This window comes from Lepeophtheirus salmonis, chromosome Z (genome assembly GCF_016086655.4).
Source record: "Lepeophtheirus salmonis chromosome Z, UVic_Lsal_1.4, whole genome shotgun sequence".
Classification (NCBI taxonomy): Eukaryota; Metazoa; Arthropoda; class Copepoda; order Siphonostomatoida; family Caligidae; genus Lepeophtheirus; species Lepeophtheirus salmonis.
The window spans coordinates 22833556-22858812 of record NC_092584.1 but is presented as its reverse complement, the minus strand read 5'-3'; the positions used below and the strand labels follow the sequence as shown (position 1 = coordinate 22858812).

Here is a 25257-nt window from a genome sequence, read left to right as displayed (position 1 = left end):
TATTTCCATTTTTTTGGAGAAAAAAATTCAAAAATTTACAGGTATTCTCAAAATATTAAATTTTTTGGGGAAAAAAAAATTCAAAAGTTTATAGCTATTTAAAAAAAAGTTTCGAAATTTATATTTTTGTAAAAAGTTTTTACACCTATTTTCGTCGCATAAAATATTTTCATCCTGAGCAAACAAAAAATATCTAGTAAAAGAAAAAATTCCTTAATAATAGGAGGAGGTTACATCCCCTTCAGTCCACCCTGCAGACGCCCCTAATTTAGTTCTATATTCTTGGTCAAGAGCAACGTTTCTTACAGTGGGTATCGCGAAATACTAGAGAGCCCTGACCGCGTCAGGGGTGGCGGAAAAAATTATACGTCTTTTAATAACTCTTTTATATAAAATCCGACATATCATATTTGAATACATAAATATATTCTTTTTACATATATGTAGAGAATAAACTTATAAGTTTTAGAGAAAATACATAAAGTGTAAAAATCGGTTTCAAGTACACATTGTCATTAACGTGCCATGCAAAAGCCCAGCGGGGTCAGCTTGAATTCAGTGTGAAGAATACTGCTTAATAGATTTCACAAAGAACAAGCAAAGCAACATCATTATAGAACGTTTTCAAAAAGAAAATCTCCACAAGAATTGTACATGATTTACTTTGAAATGGGGACTCAGCCTTTTGCATGTGTATGTCAACGGCCTCGGAGTTGGCACAAAATTTCACTAGGGTAGATCCTAGTCTGACCAAAAGAGGACATACAACCAAAAATTACAATTATTTTAACATGACAACAGCAGTTTTGCATTTGCACTTTTGATAGGTGCCCTGACTGAAAAAAAGTTTGAGAAACGCTGGTTTAGATAACGAGATCAAGCTTTGAGGTTCCTAGACAGAGAATAATATGTAACTTCTACTTTTCTATAAATTATCATTAATCAAAATGTATCTAGATAAAAAACTGAAGAACTACATAAAACGTTAAGAAAATAAATTGAAGCCTATTTCTCTATTCTATAGTCAAGTAAAGCTCTCAGATGAAGACTTGTCATTGATTAATTTATTTAAAAACCAAAATAAGGATACTTTTGATAGAATTTATTAGAAAATAACAGAATTGGATAAATGTAGGATATTGTAATTAAGATAGATACAGTATATTGCAGGAAAGGCAACATTTGATACATAAAAATAATTTTTACTGTTGCGTATGTGACGCAAAGGAATGGCAGGCGTTGGGTGTTGTCTCATTACGTACAATAATATCTTATAAAGTTGGGCTTTTTATTATTATCGTTCAAGCGTATAAAGGTTCATCCACACGACAAAAAGTCAAGCAGTTCCTTACTGACTATCAAACAAAATAAACATCAGCAAAAGCATGAAGGTACATGGAAACAAACTAATATAACATACAAACATCTAATCATTCACTTTTTTATCAGGTTTTCGTTGTTATTTCCGCTCTTTTGGCTCTTGCCTCTGCTAACCAATCCAGCCATCAAACCATCCAACACGGACATGCTGCTCCTGTCCACACCTCCATCCACAGACCACATGGTGTTCATCATGCTTCCGTAGTCAGCCAACCCGCTGCTGATCCCTCTGACGTTCACAACCCCTACACTGCTGACTACAAGCCCATTGCTGCTGTCCACGCACCAGCTCATGCCCCAGTTCACGCTCCCTATCACCCTGCTCCTTATCATCCAGCTCCCTACCACCCAGCCCCTGTTGTTCACAGACCAGCTCCTTATCACCCAGCTCCCTATCACCCAGCCCCTGTTGTTCACAGACCAGCTCCTTACCACCCAGCTCCCGTTGTCCACAAGCCTTCTCCCTATCACGCTGCTGAGGTCTACGGCGATAGTCCCGCCGTCTACCAATACGGATATGCTGTCGCTGATGACTATGCTGGAACCAACTTCGCCGCCAACGAGAACAGAGACGGATACTCCACCAACGGTGAATACAGAGTTGCCCTTCCCGATGGCCGCACACAAATTGTTTCCTACAACGTTGCTGATGCTTACTCTGGATATGTTGCTGATGTCAGATACGAAGGAGAGCCTCATTACGACTCCTACAAGCCTGCTCACAAGCCAGCTCCCTATCACCCTGCTCCCTATCACGCCTAAGTGAAACTATTTATTTATCCTAGATTTTATTCTCAAATTTATATATTTATTTGAAATACAGACCTGAAAAGGACTTATAAAATAGCTTTTCCTATAAGTTTTATTTATTTTTAAATTTATAGGTCTGTTTTTAAGGGAGAATCATTTGATTATTGTTATACTCAATGCTTCTCATAAATCATATTAAGATGTGAAAAAAATTACTTATCATCGCACTTGAATGCAATTCATTCTATTTGTTTCTTATTCTCCAGTGAGACTTACTTTCATGGATGCTCTGACAAATTCTCGGTGTTACATTTTCCGATGCCATTCTTGATGCTACACCATAACCATTCCGGGAAATATTTTCCCCCATTGGAAAACGTGGAAGTCTCCAAAGTCTCACAGGTGAGGAGCTGAGAGAACAATGCCTGAGGCTTAGTACTATATTACATTTAAGGAACAATCAGAATTGGATGGTAAAGAGCTCAAGAAATTACAAGTCCTTATATATTTGACTGAGCTTCTGATATTAGTCTCAGAAAGACAACTCTCTCAAATACTTCCAAAACTCTGGATTGCTCTCAAGTTCGTCTCAGTCTTCTAATAACTCTTGCTGAAGCAAAGAGGAGCTTTTCAAAACTAAAGCTCATCAAGGCTTACCTCAGGTTCATCATTTAAAAGAATCCTTACTGGTCTGGGCATCATCAGAATCAATCACACAGTTGCGAAACAGATCTGATACGATTAAGGCATCAACTACATTTCATCAAGAAAAGCAAGGAGTGTGCAGCTGTAGTTGGCAATTGCCTTGTTTAAATGGAGTAAGTTATTTGACGCATGTTTAAACCAATTTATTTGTATAATATGTATTACTCTGTGTGTGTGGCTTTAATATATAAGTGATTTTAATTTTTCTTGTTTTTTATTGTCCCTGTTATATTTTCTTTGGGAGGGGCTGGAGGTGAAGTTGGAGTGCGCCAATGCCTATATAGATATCCTATCAATTACCCCCTCCTTCAAATGAAGTTTAAAAATGGCTACTTCAGTCTATAACTTAACTTGACTAAAATATTAGAAAGGAGAAAGGAAACTTGCAAACATGGCTGTTACTGGCGCGTATAAAATTTGGGTAAAGGGTCAATACTTTTGATCTGTCTTCTTTATTAATTTGTTTTACTATAAAAAACTTTTTTTTATAGTAAAATAATGTAGTAGGTAATATTCGGATTACGAAACCCGATTGGATATTTAGATGTGTTCATAAAAGACCGAGAGTAACCAAGAGAGTTATAATTCTAAGTCTTTGTTGCACTCGAAGTGACAAAATGACACGGAGCTCCATTTTGAGTCAAAATAAAGTTGTCATCGAACTTTTCTCTGGCCAAGGTTGCACGTTCTTATCCAGAATTATGATGTAAGTATTGATCCTTCCTCTCCGTCAAAATGTGAGGGGAGACTTTGCCTGCCTGGGCACTGTTTTGTTCTGAAGACATATCTCACTGAAACTGAGGCATTGTCTGGATGTAGCGGTTATTCTCCATATTTACAGTGGTGTCAAGAGTGGGGAAAAAAATCATCAAAAAGAGCAAAACTTTCCCCAATTTTTGTTGACCTTATTTGCTCTTTCATACAGTATATGCTTGCTCTTTTCAAAGATAAGATGTCCGGTCCTCCTCTGTGATTTTGCACCAGTACCATTCTGGATTGAAAATAATTAAAAGTGTACCAGTAGATACGATCAACCTTGTACATTTAAAAAAAAATGATATGATGCTTATCCAGAAGGTATTCCTGCTCTTAATAAATTATTTGCCCCTAAATTGAAAAATTCAAATCTATTGGCAAGCAAAGAACACTATAGCTTTTAAAGTAATATCTCGTGTGGTCTTCCAGTGCATATTTATTCAGTCAAGTCCAGTCCATTAGAATTTAAGGTCGACATTGCAGTAATTCTTGCTAATGGCCTTAATTAATTCCTACCTTCCCTCCTTTGTCATAGCTGATTGTAGGTGATCTCCTTCAAAGCATTCTTCAAATTTCCAGGGTTATCATCTTGATTTTCTTTTCTTTTTTTTTTTTACATGCCCATTATACACACGATTTTCATCACTACTTACACACTTCTATTCATGAACAAACACTCTTTACTACACTTTATACATGTAATTAGATGTTCTATTCTCAAGAATGAAGACATAATGAGTAACAGCTTTACAAAATACACTCCTACTAATAAACTAATTCTTATCAATTCGATGATTTTTTAAAAAGAAATGAAGAACAGATATATATATAATTTTAATTAAAAGTTGGGTATGTAACTCGATCATATCACAAGACCACTCAACTTTTTGACATGGAAAAATGAAAAAAAATAATAAATACAAATGACAACCGTATTGATAGTTTATTGTAAATCCAAATCTTTGATACATTTCATAGTATTAAACAAACGTGATCTTAAATATATAATTGTGGACTATAGGCCTTCATTACATGAAGTTTCCTCTACTTTTTGGGAATTCAAAAGATGGTGGAGGGATGTATATCCTCACATCTCACTTTTGTAACTTAAACTGTATACTAATATAAGACCAATAACTCTTGGGGACAATGATGTGAATCCAGTTTGTTTTTTAGCTGGACTTTGACTTTGTAATTGGTAGTATATAGAAGGAATTTTATTTTCGTTAGAGTTGTCATTATTATTTAACATCCTTTCCTAAATAGATTCAATTATATTCAAAACATGTTTCAACGTTCGTGTGCCCTCATAAAAGGCGGAGCGTAATCCTGAGGATTTGTTGCTGAGTTATAATTGTATGTCCCCTGTTATACTCAAAGTAGAATTGGGGATCGACCTCGGAGTAATTCTGGCAAATGTCCTTGCTTATATCCTTTTCTCCTACTTCTCGCGTCACAGCTGACTGTAGCTGATCTAATGAAACGTCATGAGTAGTATTCTTTCTCTCCTCCAAAACATTCTTCAAATTGTCAGGGTTACCATATTGATTTTCGTTTTTTTTTTTTTTTTTTTACATGCCCATGCCACATTGGAGTTTCACCTTGCTTGGGGATAAGAAACCAAGAGCAAAAAATTGATATTGTTTTGTATTTTTAAAACAGTAAGATTTTAACATAAATAAATACAAAATTCCTTTCCGTATCAAAAATCCATCGTTATTCGCAGAAAAATTTATTGTTTGGAAAAAAATAATTCAAATATTAAATTTCTGGGAAAAATTAAAAAGTCTTTACAAAAGATTCACTTTTTTCCCCGCCAAAAATGATATTTCCATTTTTTTGGAGAAAAAAAAATTCAAAAATTTACAGGTATTCTCAAAATATTAAATTTTTTGGGGAAAAAAATTCAAAAGTTTATAGCTATTTAAAAAAGTTTCAAAATTTATATTTTTGTAAAAAGTTTTTACACCTATTTTCGTCGCATAAAATATTTTCATCCTGAGCAAACAAAAAATATCTAGTAAAAAAAAAAATTCCTTAATAATAGGAGGAGGTTACATCCCCTTCAGTCCACCCTGCAGACGCCCCTAATTTAGTTCTATATTCTTGGTCAAGAGCAACGTTTCTTACAGTGGGTATCGCGAAATACTAGAGAGCCCTGACCGCGTCAGGGGTGGCGGAAAAGTTATACGTCTTTTAATAACTCTTTATATAAAATCCGACATATCATATTTGAATACATAAATATATTCTTTTTACATATATGTAGAGAATAAACTTATAAGTTTTAGAGAAAATACATAAAGTGTAAAAATCGGTTTCAAGTACACATTGTCATTAACGTGCCATGCAAAAGCCCAGCGGGGTCAGCTTGAATTCAGTGTGAAGAATACTGCTTAATAGATTTCACAAAGAACAAGCAAAGCAACATCATTATAGAACGTTTTCAAAAAAGAAAATCTCCACAAGAATTGTACATGATTTACTTTGAAATGGGGACTCAGCCTTTTGCATGTGTATGTCAACGGCCTCGGAGTTGGCACAAAATTTCACTAGGGTAGATCCTAGTCTGACCAAAAAGAGGACATACAACCAAAAATTACAATTATTTTAACATGACAACAGCAGTTTTGCATTTGCACTTTTGATAGGTGCCCTGACTGAAAAAAGTTTGAGAAACGCTGGTTTAGATAACGAGATCAAGCTTTGAGGTTCCTAGACAGAGAATAATATGTAACTTCTACTTTTCTATAAATTATCATTAATCAAAATGTATCTAGATAAAAAACTGAAGAACTACATAAAACGTTAAGAAAATAAATTGAAGCCTATTTCTCTATTCTATAGTCAAGTAAAGCTCTCAGATGAAGACTTGTCATTGATTAATTTATTTAAAAACCAAAATAAGGATACTTTTGATAGAATTTATTAGAAAATAACAGAATTGGATAAATGTAGGATATTGTAATTAAGATAGATACAGTATATTGCAGGAAAGGCAACATTTGATACATAAAAATAATTTTTACTGTTGCGTATGTGACGCAAAGGAATGGCAGGCGTTGGGTGTTGTCTCATTACGTACAATAATATCTTATAAAGTTGGGCTTTTTATTATTATCGTTCAAGCGTATAAAGGTTCATCCACACGACAAAAAGTCAAGCAGTTCCTTACTGACTATCAAACAAAATAAACATCAGCAAAAGCATGAAGGTACATGGAAACAAACTAATATAATATACAAACATCTAATAATTCACTTTTTATCAGGTTTTCGTTGTTATTTCCGCTCTTTTGGCTCTTGCCTCTGCTAACCAATCCAGCCATCAAACCATCCAACACGGACATGCTGCTCCTGTCCACACCTCCATCCACAGACCACATGGTGTTCATCATGCTTCCGTAGTCAGCCAACCCGCTGCTGATCCCTCTGACGTTCACAACCCCTACACTGCTGACTACAAGCCCATTGCTGCTGTCCACGCACCAGCTCATGCCCCAGTTCACGCTCCCTATCACCCTGCTCCTTATCATCCAGCTCCCTACCACCCAGCCCCTGTTGTTCACAGACCAGCTCCTTATCACCCAGCTCCCTATCACCCAGCCCCTGTTGTTCACAGACCAGCTCCTTACCACCCAGCTCCCGTTGTCCACAAGCCTTCTCCCTATCACGCTGCTGAGGTCTACGGCGATAGTCCCGCCGTCTACCAATACGGATATGCTGTCGCTGATGACTATGCTGGAACCAACTTCGCCGCCAACGAGAACAGAGACGGATACTCCACCAACGGTGAATACAGAGTTGCCCTTCCCGATGGCCGCACACAAATTGTTTCCTACAACGTTGCTGATGCTTACTCTGGATATGTTGCTGATGTCAGATACGAAGGAGAGCCTCATTACGACTCCTACAAGCCTGCTCACAAGCCAGCTCCCTATCACCCTGCTCCCTATCACGCCTAAGTGAAACTATTTATTTATCCTAGATTTTATTCTCAAATTTATATATTTATTTGAAATACAGACCTGAAAAGGACTTATAAAATAGCTTTTCCTATAAGTTTTATTTCTTTTTAAATTTATAGGTCTGTTTTTAAGGGAGAATCATTTGATTATTGTTATACTCAATGCTTCTCATAAATCATATTAAGATGTGAAAAAATTACTTATCATCGCACTTGAATGCAATTCATTCTATTTGTTTCTTATTCTCCAGTGAGACTTACTTTCATGGATGCTCTGACAAATTCTCGGTGTTACATTTTCCGATGCCATTCTTGATGCTACACCATAACCATTCCGGGAAATATTTTCCCCCATTGGAAAACGTGGAAGTCTCCAAAGTCTCACAGGTGAGGAGCTGAGAGAACAATGCCTGAGGCTTAGTACTATATTACATTTAAGGAACAATCAGAATTGGATGGTAAAGAGCTCAAGAAATTACAAGTCATTATATATTTGACTGAGCTTCTGATATTAGTCTCAGAAAGACAACTCTCTCAAATACTTCCAAAACTCTGGATTGCTCTCAAGTTCGTCTCAGTCTTCTAATAACTCTTGCTGAAGCAAAGAGGAGCTTTTCAAAACTAAAGCTCATCAAGGCTTACCTCAGGTTCATCATTTAAAAGAATCCTTACTGGTCTGGGCATCATCAGAATCAATCACACAGTTGCGAAACAGATCTGATACGATTAAGGCATCAACTACATTTCATCAAGAAAAGCAAGGAGTGTGCAGCTGTAGTTGGCAATTGCCTTGTTTAAATGGAGTAAGTTATTTGACGCATGTTTAAACCAATTTATTTGTATAATATGTATTACTCTGTGTGTGTGGCTTTAATATATAAGTGATTTTAATTTTTCTTGTTTTTTATTGTCCCTGTTATATTTTCTTTGGGAGGGGCTGGAGGTGAAGTTGGAGTGCGCCAATGCCTATATAGATATCCTATCAATTACCCCCCTCCTTCAAATGAAGTTTAAAAATGGCTACTTCAGTCTATAACTTAACTTGACTAAAATATTAGAAAGGAGAAAGGAAACTTGCAAACATGGCTGTTACTGGCGCGTATAAAATTTGGGTAAAGGGTCAATACTTTTGATCTGTCTTCTTTATTAATTTGTTTTACTATAAAAACTTTTTTATAGTAAAATAATGTAGTAGGTAATATTCGGATTACGAAACCCGATTGGATATTTAGATGTGTTCATAAAAGACCGAGAGTAACCAAGAGAGTTATAATTCTAAGTCTTTGTTGCACTCGAAGTGACAAAATGACACGGAGCTCCATTTTGAGTCAAAATAAAGTTGTCATCGAACTTTTCTCTGGCCAAGGTTGCACGTTCTTATCAGAATTATGATGTAAGTATTGATCCTTCCTCTCCGTCAAAATGTGAGGGGAGACTTTGCCTGCCTGGGCACTGTTTTGTTCTGAAGACATATCTCACTGAAACTGAGGCATTGTCTGGATGTAGCGGTTATTCTCCATATTTACAGTGGTGTCAAGTGTGGAAAAAAAAAATCATCAAAAAGAGCAAAACTTTCCCCAATTTTTGTTGACCTTATTTGCTCTTTCATACAGTATATGCTTGCTCTTTTCAAAGATAAGATGTCCGGTCCTCCTCTGTGATTTTGCACCAGTACCATTCTGGATTGAAAATAATTAAAAGTGTACCAGTAGATACGATCAACCTTGTACATTTAAAAAAAAATGATATGATGCTTATCCAGAAGGTATTCCTGCTCTTAATAAATTATTTGCCCCTAAATTGAAAAATTCAAATCTATTGGCAAGCAAAGAACACTATAGCTTTTAAAGTAATATCTCGTGTGGTCTTCCAGTGCATATTTATTCAGTCAAGTCCAGTCCATTAGAATTTAAGGTCGACATTGCAGTAATTCTTGCTAATGGCCTTAATTAATTCCTACCTTCCCCTCCTTTGTCATAGCTGATTGTAGGTGATCTCCTTCAAAGCATTCTTCAAATTTCCAGGGTTATCATCTTGATTTTCTTTTCTTTTTTTTTAACATGCCCATTATACACACGATTTTCATCACTACTTACACACTTCTATTCATGAACAAACACTCTTTACTACACTTTATACATGTAATTAGATGTTCTATTCTCAAGAATGAAGACATAATGAGTAACAGCTTTACAAAATACACTCCTACTAATAAACTAATTCTTATCAATTCGATGATTTTTTTAAAAAGAAATGAAGAACAGATATATATATAATTTTAATTAAAAGTTGGGTATGTAACTCGATCATATCACAAGACCACTCAACTTTTTGACATGAAAAAATGAAAAAAAATAATAAATACAAATGACAACCGTATTGATAGTTTATTGTAAATCCAAATCTTTGATACATTTGATAGTATTAAACAAACGTGATCTTAAATATATAATTGTGGACTATAGGCCTTCATTACATGAAGTTTCCTCTACTTTTGGGAATTCAAAAGATGGTGGAGGGATGTATATCCTCACATCTCACTTTTGTAACTTAAACTGTATACTAATATAAGACCAATAACTCTTGGGGACAATGATGTGAATCCAGTTTGTTTTTTTAGCTGGACTTTGACTTTGTAATTGGTAGTATATAGAAGGAATTTTATTTTCGTTAGAGTTGTCATTATTATTTAACATCCTTTCCTAAATAGATTCAATTATATTCAAAACATGTTTCAACGTTCGTGTGCCCTCATAAAGGCGGAGCGTAATCCTGAGGATTTGTTGCTGAGTTATAATTGTATGTCCCTGTTATACTCAAAGTAGAATTGGGATCGACCTCGGAGTAATTCTGGCAAATGTCCTTGCTTATATCCTTTTCTCCTACTTCTCGCGTCACAGCTGACTGTAGCTGATCTAATGAAACGTCATGAGTAGTATTCTTTCTCTCCTCCAAAACATTCTTCAAATTGTCAGGGTTACCATATTGATTTTCGTTTTTTTTTTTTTTACATGCCCATGCCACATTGGAGTTTCACCTTTGCTTGGGGATAAGAAACCAAGAGCAAAAAATTGATATTGTTTTTGTATTTTTTAAAACAGTAAGATTTTAACATAAATAAATACAAAATTCCTTTCCGTATCAAAAATCCATCGTTATTCGCAGAAAAATTTATTGTTTGGAAAAATAATTCAAATATTAAATTTCTGGGAAAAATTAAAAAGTCTTTACAAAAGATTCACTTTTTCCCCGCCAAAATGATATTTCCATTTTTTTGGAGAAAAAATTCAAAAATTTACAGGTATTCTCAAAATATTAAATTTTTTGGGGAAAAAAAAAAAATTCAAAAGTTTATAGCTATTTAAAAAAGTTTCGAAATTTATATTTTGTAAAAAGTTTTTACACTAATATTTTCGTCGCATAAAATATTTTCATCCTGAGCAAACAAAAAATATCTAGTAAAAAGAAAAATTCCTTAATAATAGGAGGAGGTTACATCCCCTTCAGTCCACCCTGCAGACGCCCCTAATTTAGTTCTATATTCTTGGTCAAGAGCAACGTTTCTTACAGTGGGTATCGCGAAATACTAGAGAGCCCTGACCGCGTCAGGGGTGGCGGAAAAAATTATACGTCTTTTAATAACTCTTTTATATAAAATCCGACATATCATATTTGAATACATAAATATATTCTTTTTACATATATGTAGAGAATAAACTTATAAGTTTTAGAGAAAATACATAAAGTGTAAAAATCGGTTTCAAGTACACATTGTCATTAACGTGCCATGCAAAAAGCCCAGCGGGGTCAGCTTGAATTCAGTGTGAAGAATACTGCTTAATAGATTTCACAAAGAACAAGCAAAGCAACATCATTATAGAACGTTTTCAAAAAGAAAATCTCCACAAGAATTGTACATGATTTACTTTGAAATGGGGACTCAGCCTTTTGCATGTGTATGTCAACGGCCTCGGGTTGGCACAAAATTTCACTAGGGTAGATCCTAGTCTGACCAAAAAGAGGACATACAACCAAAAATTACAATTATTTTAACATGACAACAGCAGTTTTGCATTTGCACTTTTGATAGGTGCCCTGACTGAAAAAAAGTTTGAGAAACGCTGGTTTAGATAACGAGATCAAGCTTTGAGGTTCCTAGACAGAGAATAATATGTAACTTCTACTTTTCTATAAATTATCATTAATCAAAATGTATCTAGATAAAAAACTGAAGAACTACATAAAACGTTAAGAAAATAAATTGAAGCCTATTTCTCTATTCTATAGTCAAGTAAAGCTCTCAGATGAAGACTTGTCATTGATTAATTTATTTAAAACCAAAATAAGGATACTTTTGATAGAATTTATTAGAAAATAACAGAATTGGATAAATGTAGGATATTGTAATTAAGATAGATACAGTATATTGCAGGAAAGGCAACATTTGATACATAAAAATAATTTTTACTGTTGCGTATGTGACGCAAAGGAATGGCAGGCGTTGGGTGTTGTCTCATTACGTACAATAATATCTTATAAAGTTGGGCTTTTTATTATTATCGTTCAAGCGTATAAAGGTTCATCCACACGACAAAAAGTCAAGCAGTTCCTTACTGACTATCAAACAAAATAAACATCAGCAAAAGCATGAAGGTACATGGAAACAAACTAATATAATATACAAACATCTAATAATTCACTTTTTTATCAGGTTTTCGTTGTTATTTCCGCTCTTTTGGCTCTTGCCTCTGCTAACCAATCCAGCCATCAAACCATCCAACACGGACATGCTGCTCCTGTCCACACCTCCATCCACAGACCACATGGTGTTCATCATGCTTCCGTAGTCAGCCAACCCGCTGCTGATCCCTCTGACGTTCACAACCCCTACACTGCTGACTACAAGCCCATTGCTGCTGTCCACGCACCAGCTCATGCCCCAGTTCACGCTCCCTATCACCCTGCTCCTTATCATCCAGCTCCTACCACCCAGCCCCTGTTGTTCACAGACCAGCTCCTTATCACCCAGCTCCCTATCACCCAGCCCCTGTTGTTCACAGACCAGCTCCTTACCACCCAGCTCCCGTTGTCCACAAGCCTTCTCCCTATCACGCTGCTGAGGTCTACGGCGATAGTCCGCCGTCTACCAATACGGATATGCTGTCGCTGATGACTATGCTGGAACCAACTTCGCCGCCAACGAGAACAGAGACGGATACTCCACCAACGGTGAATACAGAGTTGCCCTTCCCGATGGCCGCACACAAATTGTTTCCTACAACGTTGCTGATGCTTACTCTGGATATGTTGCTGATGTCAGATACGAAGGAGAGCCTCATTACGACTCCTACAAGCCTGCTCACAAGCCAGCTCCCTATCACCCTGCTCCCTATCACGCCTAAGTGAAACTATTTATTTATCCTAGATTTTATTCTCAAATTTATATATTTATTTGAAATACAGACCTGAAAAGGACTTATAAAATAGCTTTTCCTATAAGTTTTATTTATTTTTTAAATTTATAGGTCTGTTCTTAAGGGAGAAGCATTGATTATTGTTATACTCAATGCTTCTCATAAATCATATTAAGATGTGAAAAATTACTTATCATCGCACTGAATGCAATTCATTCTATTTGTTTCTTATTCTCCAGTGAGACTTACTTTCATGGATGCTCTGACAAATTCTCGGTGTTACATTTTCCGATGCCATTCTTGATGCTACACCATAACCATTCCGGGAAATATTTTCCCCCATTGGAAAACGTGGAAGTCTCCAAAGTCTCACAGGTGAGGAGCTGAGAGAACAATGCCTGAGGCTTAGTACTATATTACATTTAAGGAACAATCAGAATTGGATGGTAAAGAGCTCAAGAAATTACAAGTCATTATATATTTGACTGAGCTTCTGATATTAGTCTCAGAAAGACAACTCTCAAATACTTCCAAAACTCTGGATTGCTCTCAAGTTCGTCTCAGTCTTCTAATAACTCTTGCTGAAGCAAAGAGGAGCTTTTCAAAACTAAAGCTCATCAAGGCTTACCTCAGGTTCATCATTTAAAAGAATCCTTACTGGTCTGGGCATCATCAGAATCAATCACACAGTTGCGAAACAGATCTGATACGATTAAGGCATCAACTACATTTCATCAAGAAAAGCAAGGAGTGTGCAGCTGTAGTTGGCAATTGCCTTGTTTAAATGGAGTAAGTTATTTGACGCATGTTTAAACCAATTTATTTGTATAATATGTATTACTCTGTGTGTGTGGCTTTAATATATAAGTGATTTTAATTTTTCTTGTTTTTATTGTCCCTGTTATATTTTCTTTGGGAGGGGGCTGGAGGTGAAGTTGGAGTGCGCCAATGCCTATATAGATATCCTATCAATTACCCCCCTCCTTCAAATGAAGTTTAAAAATGGCTACTTCAGTCTATAACTTAACTTGACTAAAATATTAGAAAGGAGAAAGGAAACTTGCAAACATGGCTGTTACTGGCGCGTATAAAATTTGGGTAAAGGGTCAATACTTTTGATCTGTCTTCTTTATTAATTTGTTTTACTATAAAAAACTTTTTTTATAGTAAAATAATGTAGTAGGTAATATTCGGATTACGAAACCCGATTGGATATTTAGATGTGTTCATAAAAGACCGAGAGTAACCAAGAGAGTTATAATTCTAAGTCTTTGTTGCACTCGAAGTGACAAAATGACACGGAGCTCCATTTTGAGTCAAAATAAAGTTGTCATCGAACTTTTCTCTGGCCAAGGTTGCACGTTCTTATCCAGAATTATGATGTAAGTATTGATCCTTCCTCTCCGTCAAAATGTGAGGGGAGACTTTGCCTGCCTGGGCACTGTTTTGTTCTGAAGACATATCTCACTGAAACTGAGGCATTGTCTGGATGTAGCGGTTATTCTCCATATTTACAGTGGTGTCAAGAGTGGGGAAAAAATCATCAAAAAGAGCAAAACTTTCCCCAATTTTTGTTGACCTTATTTGCTCTTTCATACAGTATATGCTTGCTCTTTTCAAAGATAAGATGTCCGGTCCTCCTCTGTGATTTTGCACCAGTACCATTCTGGATTGAAAATAATTAAAAGTGTACCAGTAGATACGATCAACCTTGTACATTTAAAAAAATGATATGATGCTTATCCAGAAGGTATTCCTGCTCTTAATAAATTATTTGCCCCTAAATTGAAAAATTCAAATCTATTGGCAAGCAAAGAACACTATAGCTTTTAAAGTAATATCTCGTGTGGTCTTCCAGTGCATATTTATTCAGTCAAGTCCAGTCCATTAGAATTTAAGGTCGACATTGCAGTAATTCTTGCTAATGGCCTTAATTAATTCCTACCTTCCCTCCTTTGTCATAGCTGATTGTAGGTGATCTCCTTCAAAGCATTCTTCAAATTTCCAGGGTTATCATCTTGATTTTCTTTTTTTTTTTTTAACATGCCCATTATACACACGATTTTCATCACTACTTACACACTTCTATTCATGAACAAACACTCTTTACTACACTTTATACATGTCATTAGATGTTCTATTCTCAAGAATGAAGACATAATGAGTAACAGCTTTACAAAATACACTCCTACTAATAAACTAATTCTTATCAATTCGATGATTTTTTTAAAAAGAAATGAAGAACAGATATATATATAATTTTAATTAAAAGTTGGGTATGTAACTCGATCATATCACAAGACCACTCAACTTTTTGACATGAAAAATGAAAAAAAAATAATAAATACAAATGACAACCGTATTGATAGTTTATTGTAAATCCAAATCTTTGATACATTTGATAGTATTAAACAAACGTGATCTTAAATATATAATTGTGGACTATAGGCCTTTCATTACATGAAGTTTCCTCTACTTTTTGGGAATTCAAAAGATGGTGGAGGGATGTATATCCTCACATCTCACTTTTGTAACTTAAACTGTATACTAATATAAGACCAATAACTCTTGGGGACAATGATGTGAATCCAGTTTGTTTTTTAGCTGGACTTTGACTTTGTAATTGGTAGTATATAGAAGGAATTTTATTTTCGTTAGAGTTGTCATTATTATTTAACATCCTTTCCTAAATAGATTCAATTATATTCAAAACATGTTTCAACGTTCGTGTGCCCTCATAAAAGGCGGAGCGTAATCCTGAGGATTTGTTGCTGAGTTATAATTGTATGTCCCTGTTATACTCAAAGTAGAATTGGGGATCGACCTCGGAGTAATTCTGGCAAATGTCCTTGCTTATATCCTTTTCTCCTACTTCTCGCGTCACAGCTGACTGTAGCTGATCTAATGAAACGTCATGAGTAGTATTCTTTCTCTCCTCCAAAACATTCTTCAAATTGTCAGGGTTACCATATTGATTTTCGTTTTTTTTTTTTTTTTTTTTTTACATGCCCATGCCACATTGGAGTTTCACCTTTGCTTGGGGATAAGAAACCAAGAGCAAAAATTGATATTGTTTTGTATTTTTAAAACAGTAAGATTTTAACATAAATAAATACAAAATTCCTTTCCGTATCAAAAAAATCCATCGTTATTCGCAGAAAAATTTATTGTTTGAAAAAATAATTCAAATATTAAATTTCTGGGAAAAAATTAAAAAGTCTTTACAAAGATTCACTTTTTTCCCCCCAAAAATGATATTTCCATTTTTTGGAGAAAAAATTCAAAAATTTACAGGTATTCTCAAAATATTAAATTTTTGGGGAAAAAAAAATTCAAAAGTTTATAGCTATTTAAAAAAAGTTTCGAAATTTATATTTTGTAAAAAGTTTTTTACACCTATTTTCGTCGCATAAAATATTTTCATCCTGAGCAAACAAAAAATATCTAGTAAAAAGAAAAAATTCCTTAATAATAGGAGGAGGTTACATCCTTCAGTCCACCCTGCAGACGCCCCTAATTTAGTTCTATATTCTTGGTCAAGAGCAACGTTTCTTACAGTGGGTATCGCGAAATACTAGAGAGCCCTGACCGCGTCAGGGGTGGCGGAAAAATTATACGTCTTTAATAACTCTTTTATATAAAATCCGACATATCATATTTGAATACATAAATATATTCTTTTTACATATATGTAGAGAATAAACTTATAAGTTTTAGAGAAAATACATAAAGTGTAAAATCGGTTTCAAGTACACATTGTCATTAACGTGCCATGCAAAAAGCCCAGCGGGGTCAGCTTGAATTCAGTGTGAAGAATACTGCTTAATAGATTTCACAAAGAACAAGCAAAGCAACATCATTATAGAACGTTTTCAAAAAGAAAATCTCCACAAGAATTGTACATGATTTACTTTGAAATGGGGACTCAGCCTTTGCATGTGTATGTCAACGGCCTCGGAGTTGGCACAAAATTTCACTAGGGTAGATCCTAGTCTGACCAAAAAGAGGGCATACAACCAAAAATTACAATTATTTTAACATGACAACAGCAGTTTTGCATTTGCACTTTTGATAGGTGCCCTGACTGAAAAAGTTTGAGAAACGCTGGTTTAGATAACGAGATCAAGCTTTGAGGTTCCTAGACAGAGACGAAACCAAGAGGGATTTCGATAACTACTCGTATTGGGTTTTGGTAAAGAAATCCTAGAATGGCCTGAGACTAATATAATGTTTACTAATTCGGTCCAAGTTCGGTCAGAACCTATCTTGTTATGAAATCTAAAAAATAACGGCCTTGATCTGTACATAGATATGTATAATAAGAGTTGTAAATCCTGAGAACTTTTGAGCGGGAAAGTATTTGTTGCTGGCAGCCTGAACATTTTTTATTTTATTTTTGGTGCTGTCCGGTACTTTTGCCTTAAACGACATATTTTGCCTGAGGACCTTTCGCCTTAAACTATAAATAAATGACATTTATCCCGTTCCCCCTACTCCAATAATTAATAAATTGTTACCTTTGCAAAGTTATTTCCTGTGTATTTCAACTATCTGCGGTTGCTGTCACCAATTTCGGGAGAGAAGGATAAAATATGACTGTTGGGTAAAAAATATACAAGACACCTTCGTATACGAAAGTGTTCTGAACAGTTTCCGACCTCAACCAACGTTTCAGCCATTTTGGGCACACAGATGTTATCCAACAGTTATTTGAGTTTGTTGATGCGAGTGTTTTTGTGAAAATGGACAAAAATGAGTAGTTTGAGCTGTCATTAAATATTTATTTTTGAAAGTGTAACCATTTAATAGAGTCAAAAAATAGCTACATACATATAAAGGCTTGTTTTGTCAAAATTAAACACGTCTAAGTCAATCCAACTAGGAGTCATTGAGTCAAAAACAATGAGTGTCTCGTGAACAATTATTTTGTAGAATAAAATGCAGAGTACTATTTGAACGGGATACCGAGATGTAAGCATCCCCGGAAGTAGTGTGTTGAGTCACCAAGGGAAAATGTTGAAAAATATAATAAAATATTCAGAAAAAATGTCTAGTATCCTCATTATGTCTCCGTATTTAATGAGAAATCAGAGCTCTTTGAATGATTTTTTTAAATTTCTTTTGTACTTTTACTCATCCTCCATCTCTTCTTGAACTTTCATCTACCTACACGAGAGCTCCAGCGGATTAGATATTTAGAGTTAAGAATAAAACTGCTCATATTTCAACTTTAAAAAAAATGTTATTTAGCACCAGTTGGTTTTCATCCAACGTTATACATATTGGTTTAATTCTAGTTAAGTACCAGTTATATCAACTGAACGCCTGAAAGTGTGAATTTGAAAAAGAAAACACTTAGTCCATTATAACGTTCATTATTTCTCACATAATAATTATAGAAATATTGCAATGAAAAAGCAAAAATAAATATAGATAATTTATGTGACGTCAGCATTTTTGATGACGGTCCAATTATAAATAACAAGGGTTTATATCCATGAATCCCCTTTTGTCATTAATATTAAGGAAACAGAATAATATGTAATTTCTACTTACTTTTCTATAAATTATCATTAATCAAAATGTATCTTGATAAAAAACTGAAGAACTACATGAAACGTTAAGAAAATAAATTGAAGCCTATTTCTCTATTCTATAGTCAAGTAAAACTCTCAGATGAAGACTTGTCATTGATTAATTTATTTAAAAACCAAAATAAGGATACTTTTGATAGAATTTATTAGAAAATAATAGAATTGGATAAATGTAGGATATTGTAATTAAGATAGATACAGTATATTGCAGGAAAGGGAACATTTGATATATAAAAAATAGTTTTTACTGTTGCGTATGTGACGCAAAGGAATGGCAGGCGTTGGGTGTTGTCTCATTACGTACAATAATATCTTATGCAGTTGGGTTTGAAACTTTTTATTATTATCATTCAAGCGTATAAAGGTTCATCCACACGACAAAAAGTCAAGCAGTTCCTTACTGACTATCAAACAAAATAAACATCAGCAAAAGCATGAAGGTACTTGGAAACAAACTAATATAATGTATAAACATCTAATAATTCCCTTTTTATCAGGTTTTCGTTGTTATTTCCGCTCTTTTGGCTCTTGCCTCTGCTAACCAATCCAGCCATCAAACCATCCAACACGGACATGCTGCTCCCGTCCACACCTCCATCCACAGACCTCATGGTGTTCATCATGCTTCCGTAGTCAGCCAACCCGCTGCTGATCCCTCTGACGTTCACAACCCCTACACTGCTGACTACAAACCCATTGCTGCTGTCCACGCACCAGCTCATGCCCCAGTTCACGCTCCCTACCACCCAGCCCCTGTTGTTCACAGACCAGCTCCTTATCACCCAGCTCCCTACCACCCAGCCCCTGTTGTTCACAGACCAGCTCCTTACCACCCAGCTCCCGTTGTCCACAAGCCTTCTCCCTATCACGCTGCTGAGATCTACGGTGATAGTCCCGCCGTCTACCAATACGGATATGCTGTCGCTGATGACTATGCTGGAACCAACTTCGCCGCCAACGAGAACAGAGACGGATACTCCACCAACGGTGAATACAGAGTTGCCCTTCCCGATGGCCGCACACAAATTGTTTCCTACAACGTTGCTGATGCTTACTCTGGATATGTTGCTGATGTCAGATACGAAGGAGAGCCTCATTACGACTCCTACAAGCCTGCTCACAAGCCAGCTCCCTATCACCCTGCTCCTATCACGCCTAAGTGAAACTATTTATTTATCCTAGATTTTATTCTCAAATTTATATATTTATTTGAAATACAGTGCTGAAGTATACTTCGCAAAACGTTATCTTTCAATATAATTAATTCAGTGGTACATATATTTCTTCATACATATTTTAGAGTTGGGTAGTTGCAAAATAATTGCAAGAGTTACATCCATAAAAACCTTTGATTAATTGTTCTTGCATTCATTTGTATTTACGTAATAGAACCTATCAGTTAAATAGTTAAATCCATCAGTTACTTATTTTAGTAATCTTTGAGGTTTTCACTCAATTCAAATTAATATATTTTTTATGATTTGGAGTTGTAAAGTAGAAAAAAATTTAAATAACATAGAAGTAATAAGTATGAACCCCACAGTGAGGGAGTGTCTCCCATTAAACAATAAAATTTCACCAATTCTGGGAGCTTGTGTTCAATCCCCAGCTTCAAACGGTTGTGTTGTTCACAGAACAAGGCAGTATTAAAGGATTGTTCGAACCACTGTTGTGAAACACAAGCTGGAAGACTATCGGCACCCTATACATAACAAATCTTCTTGATCGCTTTTGGCGCGTTTTTCCCTTTCCGGTAGTAAAATTTTAAAATATTCGAGGCACTATAGTCGACTGAATCGACCAAGCAGAATACCATTCATTAATTATATATTTACCAAAAATCTTTATTAATCTTTTTTCTGATCCATAGCCAATCTCAAATTTATTTTATCTATTGGGCCGCCGTTGCCCTCACAGATGGTGAAGAGCCTCTTCTGAAAAGTGTTACAAGTATTGCAAATGAAGTTTGGATACATGGGAGCCCACTAATCGTGGACAGAGGCCTTCATGGCTTCGACGTTTGGATGACTGGCTCTACAGGATCTTTTCTCGATGTGCGTCCAGAAAGAAAATTCGAGAAGATTACCTTCCAGAATGTATGGTGGCCGCATTCTGGTTTCTCAGAGGGTGTTGTTGTTAGTTATGAAGATATATGTCAGTACAGTTATGTGATTTTTTAAATTTATTTTGCGTCTCCTGATAAAAAGAATTTAGTAAATTTTCTCCATTGATTGTTGTTCAGGTCTACAATATTCATATGATGTATTTGGCAACGTATGGATTATATTTGCCGCCATATTTACAATAGGCTTTAGTCGGGCCTATGTGAAGACAATATTTTGTTCTATTTAATGTCCAGTCTTTTTGACATTCATTCTTGAACAATATTTGCAGCATGTGAATACCCAACTAGACATTCGAGACAGCTTAGTGATTTTGTAAATTTAAGGAGAACATTTTCTACATGATCATCAAGTTGTTGGCGGCTGTTAATCAGCATCCTTGGGCAAAACAGATAAGTGGATTATGTCCTAAAACATCTTGAATTATTACTGATGAAGGATATTTCGTCCTGAATATGAAACAAATTTCATTATGGCTACCAAGGGTGTCCACACGGGTGGGTTGAAAATTGAAATTTCATTTTTTAAGTATTTTTCTAAAAAATTTATTTTTTCAATTTTTTCCCCAAAAAAAATAATATTTGCAATTTAATTTAATTTTTTTTCAAAAAATTCCAAATCACCAAGCTCCCCGCCAAAAAATCAACCTTCAGGGTTACTTTTTACCTGATTATTTTGCTGAGTTACGACTCAATCAATATCGAATGTCTACTCATCCGAGAACAAATAAACACAATTTCTGTTATGCTTGATAAAATTCAAAAGGGACCCACCACGTTCGTAACGTAGTTATCTGTGCCTTTGAGACAGGAAAACCATTTCTAAATATCTCAAATAATTAAACTCCGTCATTTACGATTAATTCATACATAGTGGCAGGATATTCAGACTTCTTCACAGCAAGTTCAGCCATGGACATCCCTGCCTTTATTTCAAACTCATTTTCATGCTATGTAAATCAAGTTTTATCGGATGTTCTGAGGGAGGACGATTCTTAAGGCCCCCATTTTTCTATTCCATGCACTTACAGACATTGTAAACCTCCAAGCGTACTTTTTCCTCCCAAAAACATGACGTCAAAGGAATTTTTTTTCCGAACAGACATTTTGCTGAAAGAAAATTAACTGAATTTACATTTTGCCCAAGGACCATTTGGGACATTTGGCCGAAAATTGATATTTAATTTATGGATAAATGCTCTTTACTGATATTATCCTCGTTCGTTAATCCATGGGTCTTTTCCAATATATATAATCCATCATGTCTCATGATAACTAATTGAATTCATCTACCCCTGCTTCCTTGAGTATCAAAGAACCCTTCCAGTATCCAAAATATACCCCGAACCTCAAGTTGTACAGCTGTAAATAATGCTATTTTAAGGCGGCCATAGATTCGACCCCAAAAATGTTAGCAGAACCGTTTCTGGAGACTTTGGAACCAACATGGAAAATTTCAGAAGAATCCATCCGTTAGTTTCTTTGAGGCCGAGTACTTCAGCTGCAAACCCTGAGAGTCGGAGTGTATTTCGAGATTTTATGAAGTTTTCTTGTTGCTCAAGTATGGGCGATGAAGAAATTTAAGTTGCCTCGGGCACAGCAGTTCACCTGCATAACCCGTGGTTTGGGGTGTATTATATAATAATAGTAAGTGTCCTTGCTACCAAGAAAAACGGTGAGGGTAAAGTTTATATATAACTAAGACATAGGTTATATAGCATTTGAACAATACCTATTTATTTATCAAAATATCATTTTAAATGGAATTAAAATATAGAATCGCATATATCAATATATTAAATAAATTTCTTCTGCCAAATGTTTCAAATGGTCCAAGGGGGAAATGTAAATCGTAATTTTATTTTAAAACAATTATAACTTTTAAATACATACTTAAATAAACACTTCTGAATATTTATATTAATAAAGCAAAGCTTGGGTCATGTCGACACCTACTAACTCCAAGCAATGCCGTGTTTTATGAACCGTAAAGCCTCTGATTCCCAGCTGTTCGATGATGTCAAGCGTATTGTTGCCATGTAGGATAAAAGTAGCAACGTGTAATCTTTTTACTTTTTTTTAAAAAGTAAACCATAAATATCCTTAAGGCCTTGTTTTAAAGATACTGTTGTTGTTTTTTTGTTGTTTTTCTGGTTAAAGCAACAATTTAATAAAATATTTTTATATACCTCAAAAAATTCAATAGAAAACGTGATAAAAAGACTTTTTAAAGATTTAATATATAGAAGATATCTAAACAATGGAAATTTATTTTTATCAAAATGTATTTTTCAAGACTAATTTAAATATAGAGCATTCCGATTAAGTCACAATTCAAGGGATTCAATTGTTACAAAAATTTAAATTTTTATGTAGGGAACGCTAAGAAATGAATTAAAAGGATTTTTTCTATTTTATTAAATAGATTTGTATTATTAATCAACCCTTATTCTTTTATAATGAGAATTATTATGTCTAACTGAAAATAACAAAATTAATGAATATAGGAAAGTGTGATTGAGATAGAAACAGTTTACTGTAAAAAAAGGGGACATTGGATATATATAAAAAGGAACTTTTACTATTGCGTATGTGACGCAAAGGAATGGAAGGCGTTGGGTGTTGTCTCATTACATATAATAATATCTTATGAAGTTGGGCTTTTTATTGTTATCATTAAAGCGTATAAAGGTTCATCCACACGACAAAAAGTCAAGCAGTTCTTTACTGACTATCAAACAAAATAAACATCAGCAATAGCATGAAGGTACTGGGAAACAAACTAATATAACATACAAACATCTAATCATTCACTTTTTATCAGGTTTTCGTTGTTATTTCCACTCTTTTGGCTCTTGCCTCTGCTAACCAATCCAGCCATCAAACCATCCAACACGGACATGCTGCTCCTGTTCACACCTCCATCCACAGACCTCATGGTGTTCATCATGCTTCCGTAGTCAGCCAACCCGCTGCTGATCCCTCTGATGTTCACAACCCCTACACTGCTGACTACAAGCCCATTGCTGCTGTCCACGCACCAGCTCATGCCCCAGTTCACGCTCCCTATCACCCTGCTCCTTATCACCCAGCTCCCTACCACCCAGCCCCTGTTGTTCACCGACCAGCTCCTTACCGCCCAGCACCTGCTCCTTACCACCCAGCTCCCGTTGTCCACAAGCCTTCTCCCTATCACGCTGCTGAGATCTACGGTGATAGTCCGCCGTCTACCAATACGGATATGCTGTCGCTGATGACTATGCTGGAACCAACTTCGCCGCCAACGAGAACAGAGACGGATACTCCACCAACGGTGAATACAGAGTTACCCTTCCCGATGGCCGCACACAAATTGTTTCCTACAACGTTGCTGATGCTTACTCTGGATATGTTGCTGATGTCAGATACGAAGGAGAGCCTCATTACGACTCCTACAAGCCTGCTCACAAGCCAGCTCCCTACCATCCTGCTCCCTATCACGCCTAAGTGAAACTATTTATTTATCCTAGATTTTATTCTCAAATTTATATATTTATTTGAAATACAGTGCTGAAGTATACTTCGCAAAACGTTATCTTTCAATATAATTAATTCAGTGGTACATATATTTCTTCATACATATTTTTAAGTTGGGTAGTTGCAAAATAATTGCAAGAGTTACATCCATAAAAACCTTTGATTAATTGTTCTTGCATTCATTTGTATTTACGTAATAGAACCTATCAGTTAAATAGTTAAATCCATCAGTTACTTATTTTAGTAATCTTTGAGGTTTTCACTCAATTCAAATTAATATATTTTTTATGATTTGGAGTTGTAAAGTAGAAAAAATTTAAATAACATAGAAGTAATAAGTATGATCCCCACAGTGAGGGAGTGTCTCCCATTAAACAATAAAATTTCACCAATTCTGGGAGCTTGTGTTCAATCCCCAGCTTCAAACGGTTGTGTTGTTCACAGAAGAAGGCAGTATTAAAGGATTGTTCGAACCACTGTTGTCAAACACAAGCTGGAAGACTATCGGCACCCTATACATAACAAATCTTCTTGATCGCTTTTGGTGCGTTTTTCCCTTTCCGGTAGTAAAATTTTAAAATATTCGAGGCACTATAATCGACTGAATCGACCAAGCAGAATACCATTCATTAATTATATATTTAACAAAAATCTTTATTAATCTTTTTCTGATCCATAGCCAATCTCAAATTTATTTTATCTATTGGGCCGCCGTTGCCCTCACAGATGGTGAAGAGCCTCTTCTGAAAAGTGTTACAAGTATTGCAAATGAAGTTTGGATACATGGGAGCCCACTAATCGTGGACAGAGGCCTTCATGGCTTCGACGTTTGAATGACTGGCTCTACAGGATCTTTTTTCTCGATGTGCGACCAGAAAGAAAATTCGAGAAGATTACCTTCCAGAATGTATGGTGGCCGCATTCTGGTTTCTCAGAGGGTGTTGTTGTTAGTTATGAAGATATGTCAGTACAGTTATGTGATTTTTTTAAATTTATTTTGCGTCTCCTGATAAAAAGAATTTAGTAAATTTTCTCCATTGATTGTTGTTCAGGT

General features: G+C 35.3%; 4 protein-coding genes and 1 long non-coding RNA gene across 5 annotated transcripts; all 5 read left to right on the top strand.

Moving 5' to 3' along the window:
* Positions 1 to 1334: 1334 nt before the first annotated feature.
* LOC121130048 (uncharacterized) lies at positions 1335 to 2226 on the top strand. The gene is made up of 2 exons (XM_040725744.2): positions 1335 to 1391; positions 1450 to 2226. The coding sequence occupies exons 1-2, from the start codon at positions 1386 to 1388 to the stop codon at positions 2140 to 2142; spliced, it is 699 nt and encodes a 232-aa protein (XP_040581678.1). The 5' UTR covers positions 1335 to 1385; the 3' UTR covers positions 2143 to 2226.
* A 4522-nt stretch (positions 2227 to 6748) lies between these two features.
* On the top strand, positions 6749 to 7639 carry LOC121130046 (uncharacterized). The gene is made up of 2 exons (XM_040725743.2): positions 6749 to 6805; positions 6863 to 7639. The coding sequence occupies exons 1-2, from the start codon at positions 6800 to 6802 to the stop codon at positions 7553 to 7555; spliced, it is 699 nt and encodes a 232-aa protein (XP_040581677.1). The 5' UTR covers positions 6749 to 6799; the 3' UTR covers positions 7556 to 7639.
* Positions 7640 to 12153: 4514 nt separating this feature from the next.
* Positions 12154 to 12364, top strand: LOC139904727 (uncharacterized). The gene is made up of 2 exons (XR_011783829.1): positions 12154 to 12210; positions 12269 to 12364. It is a non-coding gene; the product is annotated as an uncharacterized lncRNA (long non-coding RNA).
* Positions 12365 to 18948: 6584 nt separating this feature from the next.
* Positions 18949 to 19812, top strand: LOC121130041 (uncharacterized). The gene is made up of 2 exons (XM_040725736.2): positions 18949 to 19005; positions 19063 to 19812. The coding sequence occupies exons 1-2, from the start codon at positions 19000 to 19002 to the stop codon at positions 19726 to 19728; spliced, it is 672 nt and encodes a 223-aa protein (XP_040581670.1). The 5' UTR covers positions 18949 to 18999; the 3' UTR covers positions 19729 to 19812.
* Positions 19813 to 23377: 3565 nt separating this feature from the next.
* LOC121130049 (uncharacterized) lies at positions 23378 to 24261 on the top strand. Its single transcript, XM_040725745.2, has 2 exons — positions 23378 to 23454; positions 23512 to 24261. The coding sequence occupies exons 1-2, from the start codon at positions 23449 to 23451 to the stop codon at positions 24175 to 24177; spliced, it is 672 nt and encodes a 223-aa protein (XP_040581679.1). The 5' UTR covers positions 23378 to 23448; the 3' UTR covers positions 24178 to 24261.
* Positions 24262 to 25257: the final 996 nt, after the last annotated feature.